The sequence below is a fragment of the Squalius cephalus genome (genome assembly GCF_949319135.1).
Source record: "Squalius cephalus genome assembly, chromosome: 16".
Taxonomy (NCBI): Eukaryota; Metazoa; Chordata; class Actinopteri; order Cypriniformes; family Leuciscidae; genus Squalius; species Squalius cephalus.
The window spans coordinates 22,066,728-22,084,393 of NC_137137.1; the positions used below are offsets into that span (position 1 = coordinate 22,066,728).

The window sequence follows — 17,666 nt, forward strand, 5'->3', positions numbered from 1 at the left end:
TTCTATGAACTCAAAATTTTAAAGGTTACTTTAAAGCTACGCTGTGTGATTTTTACCCCCATCTAGCGGTGAAATTGTATATGACTACCCAGTGAATATTAGTTTCTGTTCCTCTCAATTCCGAGGGCGTTTTAACTCCTACGGTGGCCGTATTATTCCAAGATTAACATGGCTTCCAGTTATCGACTTCGTCCATGACAATAATAAACAATACGTCTAAAATGAATAAAACTACAGGACAGATGTCAGGAGGTAAACGTCACCCTTGGAATCGGCTATCCCAGCATAATCAGATTAGGCTCACGTTACAATGTGTACAAAGTAAAAGCAATTAAAAATAACAAAAATTTACAGTGCCCTTTTTTTATATAGCTTAAAAAATTGCGCCTTTAAAACTATTCATTACCTGTGATCCGTCGCAGCACAGATTTATGTTAAAAGGTAACGTTAAAAAATTCTTTTTCACCATTGATGTGAGGATGAAGTTATACTAGAGGTCGTTCTGGCGTTATGCACAACCATGCTATGGTTAGACAAGCAACTATAAAACTTCGAATTTACACAAATGAATTACAACAGGCTGAATTACCTGTCGAGAAGAAAGCAGGCAACCTCGGCGTCCGTTTTAAAATCTTTTCTCCTCATGATCTCTTTCCATCTGGGAAAAGTTACTCCAATATTGACTATGGTCTTGCTGATTTGTCTGTCGCGTTGACGTTTTAATTCTCTCTTTCAAATGTGAGTACGCACGCACACACACACACACACACCACACACTATCTTTCAAATCTGCCGGCACTCGCGAGCTCGCGAGTAATCTCCCCCTCGCATTCGTCACGGTGTCACTGAGTGAAAAACGCAAAAGGCGAAGCTTGAATTTACAGGTATGTCCCTCTTTGGCTAATGTAGTTTCAAGATGGAGGGGCAACATGGCGACCGGCATTCGAACCCCTCACCCGTATGTACTTTCAATGGCAGATTATAAACTTAAGAGAATACTTTATTACTTGAAAGCAGTAAATATACATTAATGAGCACATATATTTTTGAAAGAACTAAGTGTTTTTTGCTAAGAATCAACTAAAAAAGTTACACAGTGTAGCTTTAAGTTAACCCATTTTTTTTTTACTGTGTAGCCTACTAATAGAAATAGACTTGATACATTTAGATTTGCTAAACAAAACATCCGTAGCTGTCTTGACAATAATTTATTGCCTGAATGAGACCTTTTGCATTTACAAATAAATTCAAATTGGCAAAACAACTACTGTTACTTAGTGTTAATTATTAAAATGGCTTATGTATGATTATTAAACTCTTAATGATCATGTTGCCTTAATTTTCCTTTTTTTTTTTTTTTTTTTTTTTTTTGCATTAACTCAGTAGCTTAATTTCTACACTTAAAGACTAAAGGCGCAGTCTTTTAAAAATTTAGTTGGCGAAATCCAAACATTTAAGTGGGAAACGACGAGATCAGGGATTTTGCACAAGGGCGAAACATTCAACCGTGCCTTGCTTTGGGAAATCAGAAATGTAATTCGTCCCCCTACAGAAATTTTAACCTTAACAAGTAAATTGACCAAACTGATGTGTTGAACCTGTAACAACAGCATCAAGTGAGACTTACCAAAGGCAAGTTGCCACATCTTGTTTTGTAGATTAATGAGCACATTACTCATTTTCACAGTCCTAATTACAGTCCTACTGCAGGATGTTATTTTTCCTTTGTGTGTGTTCATGTTTCTTAATTTGCCTGAGTTTACTGTAATTAAGTGGATTCTATGAACAGCCAGGCATCTTTAAGCTGCTGGTTGAGTTTTAAAACCTGTTTTAATTACCCCGGTGAGTTTTAGCATCACACGCACGTCATAACACCAAGGTCAAGTCTAAAGTTTAAAGGACAGAGAAGCCAAGAACAAAAATCGACTAGTCGATCCCAGCTCGTTCATTCCGAGCGAAGTAGCAGAGACTGAAAAGTGAAGGACTCATCATCTAGTGTTTACTCCATAGTTGATGTCTCTTTAAAGCTTAAAGACATCAGTGATGAACATTGATGACACAGATTTGCTCTGCGCCCATATTAATCCTTATTATCAGCACATGTCCTCTCTATGAGAGGCCATTACTAAGCCAAAAACGAAGGCATCTGTGGGTGGAAGCTCTTAAAGGGAAGCAAGTGATGTAGGGAGCCCTAATGAGAAGGCTCTGCGTAGCACTTCAGCTGCTCGGTGCCTCGAACACAAATAACAGGCCACTCTCGGTGGTGTTTAATGTACAAAGCTCTGTAATGTGGACTTCCAAGCAGCTGTTTCAGAAAACGATACGCCAATTCTTTTAACAAAATGCCCTGTGAGAGAGGTTGAAATATGATTAGTGCTAGGGCGGGGTGCCTCAAGGTAACACAAATAAGCTTAGCGGTGCCACTAGATTTCTTTAAAACTGTCGAGTTGGAGAAAAAAAGGACTTAGGAATACAGTACGTTTGGAGCCTCAGCTTTTTACCTTGCAGTATTCTTGAGTTTTTTTTTTTTTTCTTTCAATAGACCTCTAAAAGTGCCCAGCTTTGTAAATCATTAGTTCTGTGCAGTCTCTGTAGATGAACATACTCATTTTTCAATATCATTAATTTCTATGGGAACCCTAAACAGGCATAATGTTGTATTATATATTGATTCTCCTCACAGCTCCTAGCATACGTTTAACTGCCTTTCTGGCTGTTTTAAGACTAGCCCACATATATCATTCCTTAAATGATGCTTGTGAAAGCAAAAGCTCAATGAATTATTTTTGACAGGCCAGCACAAAGTCAATAGCCCTTATTAATTACAATTGATGTAATGTATGGCAAGAATAATACATTGGGACTTAGGGGAAAACAGCATAAGCCTATTGCTCTTATTTAAGGGAGAGTTTGGCTTTGATATGAGGTGTGCAGGGGGAGCGACTAGAGCGGGGGTCCATTCCTGCTCCTGGAGGGCCACTGTCCTGCAAAGTTTAGCTCCAACCCCATAAACACACCTGAAGCAACTAATCAAGCTGTGTTGAGGCAAGTTGGAGCCAAACTCTGCAGGACAGTCACTGTGGCCCTCCAGGAACGAGTTTGGGCACCCCTGGTCTAAATGAACCATAGAAGGCCAAGTAGGGATGGGAATCAGAGGAATTGAATGATTCTGGTTCTGTAACAATTCTGCTAATGATTCTTTTAGGACTTTTGAGGAATAATTGTTTGGGGGGAATGAAATTCTTATTGCATTAACTGCTCTCCACAGTTTGTTGCCAAATTATTGGATCATTTCAAATGTCAACAAAAACCATATAGCAGCGATAAGCAAACTCAGTACCAACCCTGATAAATCTTACCTCCTTGTAGCCTTCTAATCCTGAAGACATGGTTATCTGGTTAAGGTGTGTATGATTAGGGTTGCAGATAAACTCTATTGGAGAGTGGCCCTCAAAGACCCGATTTTACCCATACCTGCCATATAAAAAAATCTGCAATAAATAACTTCAAAAGGTGTGCTTAAAGATTTTTTGGATGCAATACAATAATTAGTCTTAATTATTCACTATCATTCAAAAGTCTGGGCTTTTGTATTTTTTTACTGCATTTTTTACTTCAGGCCGATTTTTGCCCAATTTACCCCTCCCGACATTCAGAGAAAAAAAATCGCATCAAGGTCATAGGCCGGTTCGAATGTTCAGCCAAGATTTTCTGTTAATTTGGGGCTTTTACTTTTCAAATCTTAAACCTGCCGATCTGCTTGTGGAGCATGTTTGATATTTAGGATTTTAAATCGGGATAATTGCAACTATGATTACGTCAGTACAATAGCCAGGGAGACGGAAGTGATGGAACTTTTGAAATGGCGACCGCAAAACAGCAAGCAGCTGTACAGGTCTGGTGGACAACGGGGATGAAGGAACGGCTGGTCGAAATGTGGCAACAGCACAACTGTTTTTTCTTGCTACAAAGAATAAGTATTGATGCAGCAAGTTGTCGCGACACAGTATCCATTTTGTTTTACATCCGCTTCCCTGTGAGATCACTGCTAAATTTGGCATGATAATATTAAGAATGTCTTGTAGTGTGTGTTGCGCCACGATTTTCAAATCATATAGTATGTAATAATCTGTGAAAAAAATCGGTGAAGATTCTCCTAATGCCGAGTTCACACTGAGTGAGATTTTTGTTTTGTGAGATCGCTGACAAATGGCCGAAATCATAGGCAAATCGGTGCTCGCTCACGTGAGTGACAATCACGCAGTGTGAATTATCAAAGACGCGATCTGAGAGAATCGCAGACGAGTCGCCCGTGAGATATTTGGCATGCTAAATATTTGGACCTGTCGGCAATTCAAAATCCTGCTGTGTGAATGTATTCTTTCTGACTGAAAACTACAGCTGATAACCTACAGCCAATGAGAGAGCAAGAAACAGGACAGTGGGATGTTTGGGGAGGAGTTATAGACCAGAATATTAGTATTTTAATAGATTTATTTACAGTAATATCAAACAGAAACAAAGCACAAACATTTGCTTGACCATCAGCAACAGCAGCACATTGCAAAATTATGTATTTATCCCTAACTCTCTTTGCCGAACACACAATCCTTGCTCCCCTCATCTCCCCAACCATTTCCTCCTGCATAATCTTTTTTTTTTTTTTTTTCTCTCCTTTTCGCAGCAGATCAGCGCACAGACGATTTGGATTGCAATCTTCTTGCAGGCTATCATTTTTAATAACAATTTCAGTCTCACGCGTGATCTTGCGTTATTTCCTTATCACTTCTCGCGTGTGTTTGGTTGTGAAACGTAGTTTGCGGACTAGACATAAGTTGTCTACGATTCTTTCTTTTGTAAAGTCATGCAGTGTGAAACCTCCTGTCGCAGATCGATCGTGCAGTGCCAGTGTGAACACACCAGCAACTGAATGTTACCCCAGATAGCGTGCAACCAGATTTCACAATCGGTTAAAGGCTGGAATTCACTACAGAACTTTTGCTCAGATTTTTGCCCCAATTTGCAATCTGTGTGAGTTGGCAGTAGTTGCCAAATGTCTGCGCCAATCTTCAGATTTTGATCGTTCGGAGTTGACAGAATTCACAGAAAATCGCGTTGTGTATGATGGGCACAGACTATCAAAACATCAGGATATCATAACATGTTTGATATTTTGAGCCGATTTTAGAACACACAGTGTATGATGCATCGCTAATAAATACTGTACTGTACATAAAACAGTCAAAATACACTGACCAGACAACGGAAATCAAGGGTGCGAAGTCACAAAGATAAAAAAAAAAAAAAGAAAAAAGAAGACGATGTACAAGATTGGGTAGAGACAAAAAAGAAGGAAAAACTTACTATCTAGATCACGGATTCATCACTATCCAGGACTCAACATTAACACTTGTCCGGGATAAGTAGCCGGATTAAAACGCCAATAGCTGCGAATTATTGATTATTTACAGTGACTGATAATGGATTAGAACAGAACTCCTCTCATAATATGTTGAGTCTTACCGCGTCTTCCCACCCCAGGCTGTTTCCAAATGCACCGGCTTGTATCTTCCACTACTGCGGGTCATCTCCTGCATTTGTTTCATCTTCAAGGCAACAAGACACATGTTTCTGTTTGTGATTGGAACGATTTTAATGTCTGATAGTGTATGATCATCAGTCGTGTAGTGTATGATGCCCAGCTTTTCTCTGTAACCATTTACAAAGTCGGCAAGTGTCTTATGCCTGCTGTTTTAAAATCAAACAAATTTTAAAAGTTGTGTAGTGTATGCCAGCCTTAAAGGGTTAGTTCACCCAAAAATGAAAATTCTGTCAGTAATTACTCACCCTCATGTTGTTCCAACCCCGTAAGACCTTCGTTCATCTTCGGAACACAAATTAAGATATTTTTGATTAAATCTGAGAGCTGGATCACTCCTCCATAGGCTTCTAAGGCATTATAACTTGCTGGCCCAGAAAATGTATTAAAGACATTGTTAATATAGTAGTCTTTTCACGTAGTATAACTGCGCAGCGCTTCTGTGTTGTACGTCACACGTAGGCTCACTATTGGCCGACGCTGGTCATGTGTGTGATGCGTGTGACGTACAACACAGATGCGCTGCGCAGTTATACTACGTGAAAAGACTACTATATTAACAATGTCTTTAATACATTTTCTGGGCCAGCAAGTTATAATGCCTTAGAAGCCTATGGAGGAGTGATCCAGCTCTCAGATTTAATCAAAAAATATCTTCATTTGCGTTCCGAAGATGAACGAAGGTCTTACGGGGTTGGGACAACATGAGGGTGAGTAATTATTGACAGAATTTTCATTTTTGGGTGAACTAACCCTTTAAGATTTAAAAACTCCTGTAGTCTGAGCCTGGCTTAAAAGGAACCAACTCAAAAGAGTCATTTGTTCAGGAATCAGGATACACTGGTCATGCTGTTTGTTTTTGATTCACTAAAAGGAACCAACTCATAAGAGTCATTTGTTCATGAATCAGGATACACTAGTCGTGCTGTATGTTTTTGATTCACTAAAAGGAACCAACTCATAAGAGTCATTTGTTCAGGAATCAGGATACACTAGTCGTGCTGTATGTTTTTGATTCACTAAAAGGAATCAACTCATAATGGTAATTTGTTAGGGAATAACATTCGTCGGGATACTGGTTGTATTGTATGATTTTGATTCACCAAAAAGAACCTTAGAAGCACATAACCATGTCTCTTCTTAAATGGAACTGATTCTTAATTATTCTTGTCAGCTCTCAACCCTAGGCACAAGCCTAGAGTGAGAGCAAAGCATCGTGGGATTAGTTCCTCCAGAACTAAGCAGCCGATTCAACAGAAGAGCCCCTCATGACAGGCCGGCTCCACTTCAATAAACACCTGACAACCACACCGATTTCTCTCTCTCTTGCCATACTTTATCTCCCTTCCATCTTCCTTTTATCTGTTTACTGGCCTTGAGTCTCTCTCCCCACCTTGCCCTTTCCTTCTCATCCTCACTCCTCCGTGACTCGCTCTCCAATCTCACCCTCTCACCAGACTCTTTGACAGGCCACGGACAGGTTGACACTGCCTCCTGTAGCCTTACATATCATTAGGGCCGCTCTCGTCCACAACCAGGCTAGGGGGCAGTGACTCTGAAAGCCCTCTATGGCCCGGGCTGCTTTCCTCTGGTCAGCCCTCCTGTCAAGCCTCCCTAATACCTTTTCCTGCTTGGGCAGTCAGAGGAAGACCTTCCCCTTGTCTGGAGCCTCTTTACAAGGGCCGACCGGCTGCTCATGTTGATCCATCAGCGTGACAGCAGTGTGGTCGAAGAGAAAGAAGGCAAAAGGAACAGGAAAGCAGGCAGTGATGGTGAATGACAGGTGGAGGCCTTTTCTTGCTGTGTGCTTTAAAAAATAAGACATTGAAGTCATTCATTTCGGTTTAATTTGCGTTCGGTAAGAAAGTTAAAATGTATTAAACGGTTTGTTGGGATTGTTATGCTTCATAATAGAGCTGCAAAACTAAACCCCATTCCTTTGTGCCTTGTTCAAATGTGTGCTATCATAAAAAGTACACCCAGAAATTGTATATTTCATTATTGTTAAACTGAATGAAATGAAATTGACTTAAATTAAATAAGTGGCAAGAATTTGTGGACGTTTAGAGGCATTCAACTCCCATATTTCATTTTCTTTTTCAAATAAGTGTATCACTTTGTATTACGCAGAGAGTGAAATTACTGCCACACAGCACATTAAAGAGTTTCTGATTAATGGCTTCCCTTTTCCGGGTTGCTGGTCATGGTCGTAATTTCATTTAAGCCTGGGCTCATTCATTACTTTCGCTAACAATTTCTCTCTTTTTTTGTAGCAAACATTCACAACTTCTTTGAATGGGCCACTCTAGAAATTAAACAAAGTCAACCGACCTTGTAAGTCATAAATTAAAATTCGTAATGGTTTTTCGCCAAAGACGACATTGTGATGTATTTCATACTGAAGGCTGCCTGGGTTTTTCTACTTCCACATAACCGTATGGAAATCTGCCCTGTGGTTGTTTGCATATTGTGTTATGTAAACTAGCTATTAGCACTAAAATGACAGCCGGTAACATCTGGACTTGCACGGCAACATCTGTCAGCGGGTGTTGATTACTGACCAAGCATGCATTGTGTACTGTATGTAAGTTGCCGCATCTAAAGCGTGTATATGGGAACACATCTTCAATTTACTATGAAAATTCTTGTTCTTTTGCCAAGGCAGGCAGATAAATCTTGTAAACATTGAAAATGAAGCCTGAAAAACAGTTTTTCTCTGTATTTCCTCCCAATTGCTTCGACGAATCAGATTGTTTTGCAGTGACAAGATGTCCCCCTTCAGCCCTATTTTCAGCTGTGTTTGTGTACAACCGTTCATGTGTGTGCATAGCCAATCCTCCTAAATGAGTAATTTATTCTTACTGATTCACAACCAGGCCATTCATTGCCGTGTCCTTGGCCAAAGCAGAGCGCAGAAAGAGAGGAAATAAATAGCCTAATCAGAGCACAGAACGTTCTTCAGTTTAAAGGTCAAAGACTTAACAATTGATTAAAATGGGATGTTAAAACACTAGGTGGATATGACATTTTGAAACTGGATTCAACAGCAGAAGTACAATATTAATATTTGTTTTATTGTTAATTTTTTATTTTATTTAGTAATTGTAGTAGTTGTAGTAATAATAAATTATTATTATTATTTATATATTTTCAATTCTTCAGTCCTACTATTAAGTACAGCAAACCTAGATCGTAAAAGTTTAATCTAAGTTAAATCTCAATACCATATACCATAAATATTACTATTGTAATTTTAGTTGTACTGCAAATAATAAAAAATAGTATTAATAATTATATTAGTTTTCTTAAATACTCATGTTTTATAGTGAAATATTACTATTTATTTTCTTTAATATTTTTAGTAATAATTATAATTATTATATTCATATACAATATAGATACAATTTTGTTGCAATCATAACAGGAAACGAGTTTTAATCAGTTATATGTTAAATAAAAATGGATTGGATTAGATTAGGGCTGGAACTAATGATTATTTTTCCAATCAATTAATCGAAGATTGATCGAATAATCTAACGATCATCCCTCTATTAGAAATTAGAAATAGTTGTTTAATCCTTTGGTTAATTTACCAATAAATAAAAACCGTAACTTATCTAAGTATGAACATTTGATTAATGCTATTATTGATCACGAAAGATAAGGTTTATGTAAGTGTAGGCCTATATAGGAAAGAGCTACACTTTTTTCGTCATATTGAGGTAGGATATTTTATTTTCAGATGCTCCTGCATAGAAATTGTGCTATACCTACCATTTCAGTTTTACAGAGCATGCAGAGCACCTTTTTATTTGGTCTCTGTTTAAAACAATTTCCTCACTTTAGATCGAGCTGGATATTTTTGTAATAACGGCTGATTTTCAGCATCCCCGGGATGAGCCACTGGGCAACATAAAGTCCGACAAATCGACGCATTCCTGCAAATCGACTAATTTAGGTAATCGATGTAATCGTTTACATCAACGTATCTTTCCGGCCATAGATTTGATTCAGGTTTAGTTCATGAAGATTGTGTTTTGGTCTAAAATAATTCCCAGGACAGTGACACGGTTGCTATATATAATGGGTCATATGTTCACCCTCACAGATAAAACAATTTGAGTGCCTATCTGTGTCTATTTTGGTTTATGTCCACTTCTTCATATCAGAGTGTCTCATCAGTCTCTATATTACTTTCTGTCTGTGAGGTGAAATCGATGTTTCTGCTGGAGGCTTTGCTGTTGAGGTTATGATATGCCACAGCCAGTGCTGTCTACCAGAAACAGCGAGGGAGATATTACATAGGATACAAACAGTGCCTGCTCTGGAAATAACTTTGGCACTTCTTTTATGATGCAATAGATTTGAGAAAAGAAATGAAAAAGCTGAACTTAGTTCAGTTTTCTGATACAATAATCTGATGTCTGAGGTGGCTATTAAAGTTTTCATGTTCAAATGTTACTTTCAGTGTCATTTTGCATTAATAGATCATTAGTCTCCCACTCTCACACATATAAAACTGTAAATTTGATTTCTATTTCAATGGTTTGGAATGGTTTGAAAATGAAAATAGAACATAGTGCTTCTGAATATCTAAAAAAATAAATATTCATTTTCATTCTCTACATTATAATGTTGTGGTTCATCTGTAGTATTAAAAAATTATTTCGTTTTAATTTGTTTAGACAAAATAGTACAGCATTTAAATTTTTAGCCATTTATCAGTTAATAGCCATTATGAGAACATATGATATATGAATCTTCTAATAATGTTGTGATTCATTTAAAATGTATATTAGTTTTAAATGTTTTAATTTGTTTAGAAAAAATAGTAGACAAAATAATATGTCTGTCTACACTAGACGCGACGCGACTGAGAGATGCGTCAAAATCAATCAAAACCCACAGTCAATCAGAACAGCGTGTGGGCGGGCTCTTGCGGCAAGTGCACAGCATTAGAGATTCACACAAGAAAATGGATAAGTAGGCTACATAATCAAATTCACAAATATTACACCATTTAAACATTATTAAAAATGCATAGGCTACTGAGTTACTAAAACAATCTTTGTCAAAGTTGTTTGTTCACAGTTTGAACGTTCTTGTTTCCATTTGTTTAATTTCAAGATCTGAGGTGAATTATCCATTGTTGCTTTTACAGCTACAAAGCTGGGAGCACTAAATGATATTCAAAGTCACATTGCATGCTTTTAACATTAAATGAGCACATAACTGTACCTGAGATTATCATTGCCACACTTTGTGTTTGTTGTTCCAGCCAAAAAAATTGAAACCGTTTCTAAAATAGAATCGTTGCGTGTCGCCGTCGTGGCTGGTTAGGGCAAAAACTCTGATTAACATGGAAAAGATACCTTTTATCGCGTATCGTGGCACTTGTAGTTAGGACACTGTGTAATACAGCTTGATGAATGAAGGCGTGCTTTAATCTAATTCAATTGTATCTTGGGACCGGAAAAATAATGATCAACTTCTTGGTATCAGTCTGAATATTCTGTGCGCCTTTCTTCTCAAAATACACACCCCACATGTAACTCTGACACCTCTTTCCTTTTCTGTCAGTTACAGACTGTCGAATCCTGGAGAATCTTCAGCGCTACGCCTCCCCTACTTACCTGCCCGTCAACTACCAGCTCCTCAACACAGAGTCCTCCTTCTTTCTTAAGGAGGCTACCCAGGACTTCATGCGCAACTCTAGCTTTCTCTCCAGAACAGAACTGTTCTTCATCCACCAGGCCAGGAAACCTCCCATCATCAATGCCACATATGGAACCCTTGCGGTGGAAGAGCCTGTTCCTTTGGATCTGCTCCAGATGCCTGGTTCCTTTGTGGGTTCCTCAACCCTCTTTACCTTCAACTGGAAAGTGCAGACCTTTGTTCTCAATGAAAGGATTTACCTGAACAAACCCAAGGTTCAGGTCTTGTTCTACATCGCCGGGAGAGATTGGGACGACTACAGTGCAGTGGACAAACTTCCCTGCGTACGGATGTTCGCCTTCCATGAAACCCAGGAGGTCCGTGGGAGCTGCAGGTTACGAGGGGACATGGGCGTTTGCGTCGCCGAGCTCGAGCCTCTTCCTGGGTGGTTTGCACCTCCCAGCGTTGTCCCAGGACGGCAGAGGAGTCCGGATATGCCTGAAGGAACACCTGTAGAGCTGTACTACAGCCTTCGGGGCGCAGAAGAAGGGGGTTGTCTTTCCGAGGAGTTAGGGGACAAGAGCGCCGCTCACTCGGATCAAGAGGGATTGTTTGGGTCTCCGAACTCTACACCCATGAGGCGCATCGGGAGTGTACGATTATTCCAGACTCCATCTGTTCCGGAATTATCAGAGCAGCGTTTGGATGGGAATTTTGCAGTGTTGGTACCATCCACGCCTGTTCGGCAAAGGGATACCGTGTCGGCATATGTTGCAGCTTCGCCGTACTCACCTGTAGAAATGTTCACTCTCAGGTAAGAGAACTTCATTTTCAAGATGTGGAACTGCATTGAAACTGCTGTGTTAGCAAATAACTATCCACGAGACCTTTTCCTGGGACTTTCATGGCTGTGTTACAGTAGTGATGGTTTCTGTAATGAATGCCACAGGAAGATTCACTATTGACGTCATGGCATTCTATAAGCAGTTAAATAGCAATTTGCTTTGCAGCTTCAAAGATTCATTAAAGCCTTTTTTGCTTTGTTTTCTATTCTGTTATTTGAATTGCAACTAATCATACTTTGCCCAGTTATCAGTCTTTGCTCCACTTGGATCTCCATATTTGGTCACATATTTTCTTTGCCATAATCATTTGGCTTTTGAAATAGTTGTGATTAATTCCAGCTGGTGTGCCCGAGATGAATTTTCACTTCACGGTTACTTTACTTAATTTAACTATGTTTTTTGTTTACCATGGCAGAGAGAAAGACATCTTCATTTTCAGGTGAAAACATCCAGCCGCACTGAATCTGCGGGTACTAATTAGAATTTGCAGATGCGGCTAAGTGATTTGGGTAATTAACACACAATGCAAATGAGGATGTCATCAATTAGAATGCGCCTCCATTAGCTTAATGACTGCAAGCTCGTCCGATTGTAATCACAGTGGGTGAGAACATTTATAAACCATATGAGACCCAACCAGACAAGAGGTCAAGCCAATTTGTCAGCCCTGCATGTGCACGCAAGATAAGAGGCACTAGGAGAGACGATAGCTGGTGTATTTTGAAGAAAATCAGATAGTACATGGATGTCAGCTGGGTTTTCTTTGCTGAATTCACTTGTAAAAGTGAAAGCACAAATCACTTGCTTTTTGAGGGTTGTGTGTGTAGGCTTGTCTAACAGTGTGTGTGTGTGTGTGTGTGTGTGTGTGTGTGTGTGTGTGTGTGTGTGTGTGTGTGTGTGTGTGTGTGTGTGTGTGTGTGTGTGTGTGTGTGTGTGTGTGTGTGTGATCAACAACCACTCTACTTAAATATGCTGATAGGATGAGACCCATTTTTATTGTCCCTGGTGGTGTGTGTGTGTGTGTGTGTGTGTGTGTGGCTACTCTACTGTAATCATTGGAAAAAACGATTCATGAATAAAATATTTATGTGTAGTTATCCAATATGCATGTTTAAGGGGTCTTATGACCAGCAAAACCATGCTTTCATTTTCTCAAGCATAACATCATCCTCTGATTAATTATTGATTTACAGCTTTAAATGAAATCAGTGTTAAATAGTCTACAGAGGATCATTAAAGGAATTTGAAAGAAACAAATGTTCTAATTCTCAATATTAATGATCCATTAAATGTTTTTTTCATGAGCTGATGAGTATGAATGTCTCAATTGAGAAATGAAAGCATGACATATTTTTTCATTATGTTTTTGTGAAGTGGAGGGTATATCTCTTCTGAAAATTAGACAGAGATTAATCAAGGTCTGCCTTAATTACCATAAATAATATTCATGTAGCAAATGATAAAAAAGTAATATTTTGATTTCATTATTTTTAGTTGCATGTTGCTGCTTAATCTCCTTTACAATTATATATTTTTTGTAATTCGTTTGAAATTAAGTATATTTTCTAGAATCCATTTTGGCTTATTTACATACTGCATATTACTTTAGCAGACACTCTTAATCACTGTATTACCATGTAAGATTGTATGATGAATTACTGTATGGCCAATTATGGCTGGATGGATTTTTCGGATATTTTTTTTAGATTTTCTCAACAGTAAAAAAAAAAAAAAAAGAAAAGCATCCAAATTTGGTTATAATTATCACTTTAGGCTGTGTGGAAAGCGTCCCACAGATACTGTATTAAGTCGGGCCTGTGGAACATCCACCGCCCAACTCAAAAAGCAATTTTGCTAAAATGATTTTATTTATTTTCTCATGCATAATCATTTTTGCTCAGTGGTGGTGTCATTGTGTATCGCTTGCTCCGATTTAAAAGGTGTCCACTTTCAAACTAATTTTGGCAGAACTTCAGCTGCAGAAAAAAAGCATTAGCTTTTTTAAAAATGAAAGAATATAATCCAATACCACTGGAGACTGAATGTAATGCAAAGACTGCACCAACTACTGTACAAAATTAGGGGAAGCCTTCAACCGTAAGGGAGTCATATACAGAGTACAAAAATAGTGCTTTTAAGTTGGTATTCTTGGCATTGCACTAAATAGCTCTACTGTGATTGCATGTTAGCTATTCTAACATGATAAAATGTTAACCTCAATCTCACCAGCTTCATGATATTTCGGGTTGACTGTATTTGATATCATATGATGGTCACACTTTAGTTTAGGGCCCAATTCTTACTATTAACTACAAGTTTTGCCTCAATAAACTCCTAATCTAGTGTATATATATCTATGCACCAGTCTGCGTACACGTCACACAGCAGGAAGCGCCCGCGCCCTCAGATCACTTGGACGTGGGTGTGTTATAAGAGGTAAAAACGATATAAATACTGTTCGTTTTCTCACACAAACCGCTTGTTTCGTGTCTTAGGCCGTCAATGTGTACTTACGATGGGGAATTGTTTAATTTGGACGATGGGGAATTGTTTTAATTTGGACTCTGTGAATGCTCTTTGAGACCGTGACCATAGACCTGCATGATATGACTGTCAGACAAGAACGGTTTGACCTAAAAATATCAAAATTGAAACTACTGCGGAAAAAAAGACACCTACATCTTGGATGCCCTTCAGGTAAGCTAAAACATACCAAAATTTAATTTCAAAGTGAACTATCCCTTTAAGTTTTGGTATTGAGTAGGATTAAGGGATGTAGAATATGGTCATGCAGAATAAGGCATTAATATGTGATTTATAAGTACCAATAAACTGCCAATATCCTAGTAATATGCATGCTACTAAGCAACTAGTTAATAGTGAGAATTGGATCCTAAACTAAAGTGTAACCCATATGATATGTTGATATGTACCTGGTTGTTCTAAGTTAATGAGATTTTTTGCTGAATATCTGCATTTGGTGTGGAATATTGGTAAGTGTTATGCAACTACAGAGATTAAGGGCCCTATCATATACCCAGCGCAATGTGTATTTTTTGCTAGTTTCAGCCTGACACAGTTATAATTTTCAACATCCTGCACCACGTTGCTTAAATAGCAAATGCATTTGCACCCATTTGTGCGCCCATGGGCGTGCTGGTCAGAAAATGAGGTGTGTTCGGGCGCATTGTTGGCGTATTGCTATTTTGAGGCAACTGAAATAGACTGTGAAATATTTTTTTTGTTATTTAAAGAGTGCGTTAGTAATATGCGCCTATAGGCGGCTCTACAACGCACGTACACTTTGTCCCGTAGATGGTCTGCTTGCACGCTTTAACCTCGCGCACGAGAAGATCTGTTTCCTCGCTAGAGAAGCATTCAGTTTTTCCACTTGCAAAATTTGCCATGTAAATAGCGATTCCGCAACTGGCTTTTAAAGGGAATGGGAGATGAGTCTCTGGTTGGTTTATTGCATGTTACGCCCAAAACACACCCATTACTCATTAAGAGAATAGGGACAACCCTTTTAGACCATGCGCCGGGTGCGCTGACCATTTTTCCCGTCGTTAAACTAGCAAAAGTGGATTCGGACATGCCCTAAGTGCACTTGCGCTTTAGACCATGCACTTAGATCATTAAAATAGGGCCATAAATGTTTCTAACCTAACCTAACAAAATTTACTTACACTACTGTTCAAAAATTTGGGGTAAGCAATTTTATTTTATTTTTTTTAAGAACTTGGTATTTTTAATAGTTGCCAATTGCCAGTTGCCAATTTTTTTAAAATAGATCAAAAGTGACAGTAAAGAAATATTAAGCAGCACAACTGCTTTCCACATTGATAATAATAACAAATATTTATTGAGCATTAAATCATCATGATTTATGAAGGATCATGTGACACTGAAGACTGGAGTAATAATGCTGAAAATTCAGGTTTGCCTTTACAGGAATACATTTTTAAGTCTACTGCAGAAAACAGTTCATTTTAATCGTAATCATATTTCACAGTATTACTGTTTTACTGTATTTTTGATCAAATAAATGTAGCCTGAGCATAATGTCTTATGCGGGTGAGCACAAGAGACTAAAATATCTTTAAAAACGTACTGGCCTCAAACATTTGAACTGTATATCGAATATCGACATCAGACTTATTGTCATCTGAATTCACAGCTACTTTTATTGTCTTTAATTGAGAAAGTTGCTTGTGGCCATATAATGGTGTAGTTATGGCACCTACCAGTAGGAGAAACTGGCCCATGACTCACATTATGGTGTAGACATAGAAATCCAACTTTCTTAGGTCACCAAGGACACTATTTTGATCATGCAATAGGGTCAGATTCACATTGTGACTTTCATCACTTGCAAGCATTTTCCCTTCTGAGAAAGGACAGTAGAATTTCAATGTCAAAACCATTTTAAGCAATTTATTATGCACCTTTATCTTTAACTGAAGTAATAGGTCCAGTCGTGAGTCACAACTGATATTGGCTGTATTCGAGTCTCTTGCATTCTGGTTTAATCTTCTCTGTTGAGTGAATAGCATCATTTAGGTAGCATCTGCTTATGCTATATGTATACTGTATCTAAAGCACTGAGGTCTTGGAGATAGCGATTTTTTTCCCCCCAAGGCATTGCTGAGGCAAAGCACTGCACACTTTGCAAGAATTTTCTCATCACAATCATTAGCTAAATCTTGCGTTGCTCTATCTGTAATACACTTGCTCTATTTGCAGGTGACTGGAGAATTGCATGTACGTTGCTTATTTGCGTGTGTATCAGCAACATTTTTCAATTGCGGGTTCAAGATGAAAGCAGTAACTTTTATTCCCCATGCTTCATATGCACGCTGTTTGTATTCTCATGGCTGACTAAAGAAAGTTTCTGACTTTTGCAAGAAAACTCTTTAAATGAGTCATTTGAGTTTCTTAATAATAATTAAGGGAAGAATTGCTTGTTTATCAGCTCCCTGGATTGTTGACCTGACTGGTTGCTCTTTTTTTATTTATTTTTTTGGTACTTATACGGTTATCCGGACCACATGTGATGACCTACCCCAACCCCGCCCCTAAACCTACCCGTCACTGGGGTTACGACCAACCAAGAGCGGTTGTGGTCACGTGTGGTCAGGTGTGGTCCGGATAACCGTATAGTACCATTTTTTGTGTAAACATTGCACATCTATGTCACCCATATCTATGGAGGCAACTGCTGGCATTACCAGATTGGAAAAAAAAATCATTTTTTGTTCACTTAAGCTTCATACCATTTCAAACCTTGAGTGTGAATTAAACGTTGTTTGGATCATAAATGGCTGACATAAACAGAATTATTTTATCCTCAAAAGTAGCTTTTGTTCTAGACTGAAAATAGGCAATCCTACCATATATACAGTATCAAGAGGTGTATGATGAACGTTTATAAGTAAACTCATAATTTGAACTCCTATTTTTTCTGCAAACACATAAGGACAGTATTGCTGGCCGATATTTAGAATTAGAAATCATTAGAATGATTTTTGAAGGATCATTTGACACTCAAAACAGCTATTTTTTTTTTT

The 17,666-nt window shown here is 38.3% G+C and overlaps 1 protein-coding gene across 1 annotated transcript in view; it reads left to right on the forward strand.

The window, feature by feature from the left end:
- The window catches only part of LOC307173574 (transmembrane protein 132C), a 334,752-nt gene that overhangs the window by 57,616 nt on the left and 259,470 nt on the right, over nt 1-17,666 (forward strand). Inside the window, exon 2 of the mRNA XM_079896781.1 lies at nt 11,180-12,068. Within this exon, the coding sequence (XP_079752907.1) occupies nt 11,180-12,068 (889 nt within the window). The remainder of the gene's footprint in view (nt 1-11,179; nt 12,069-17,666) is intronic.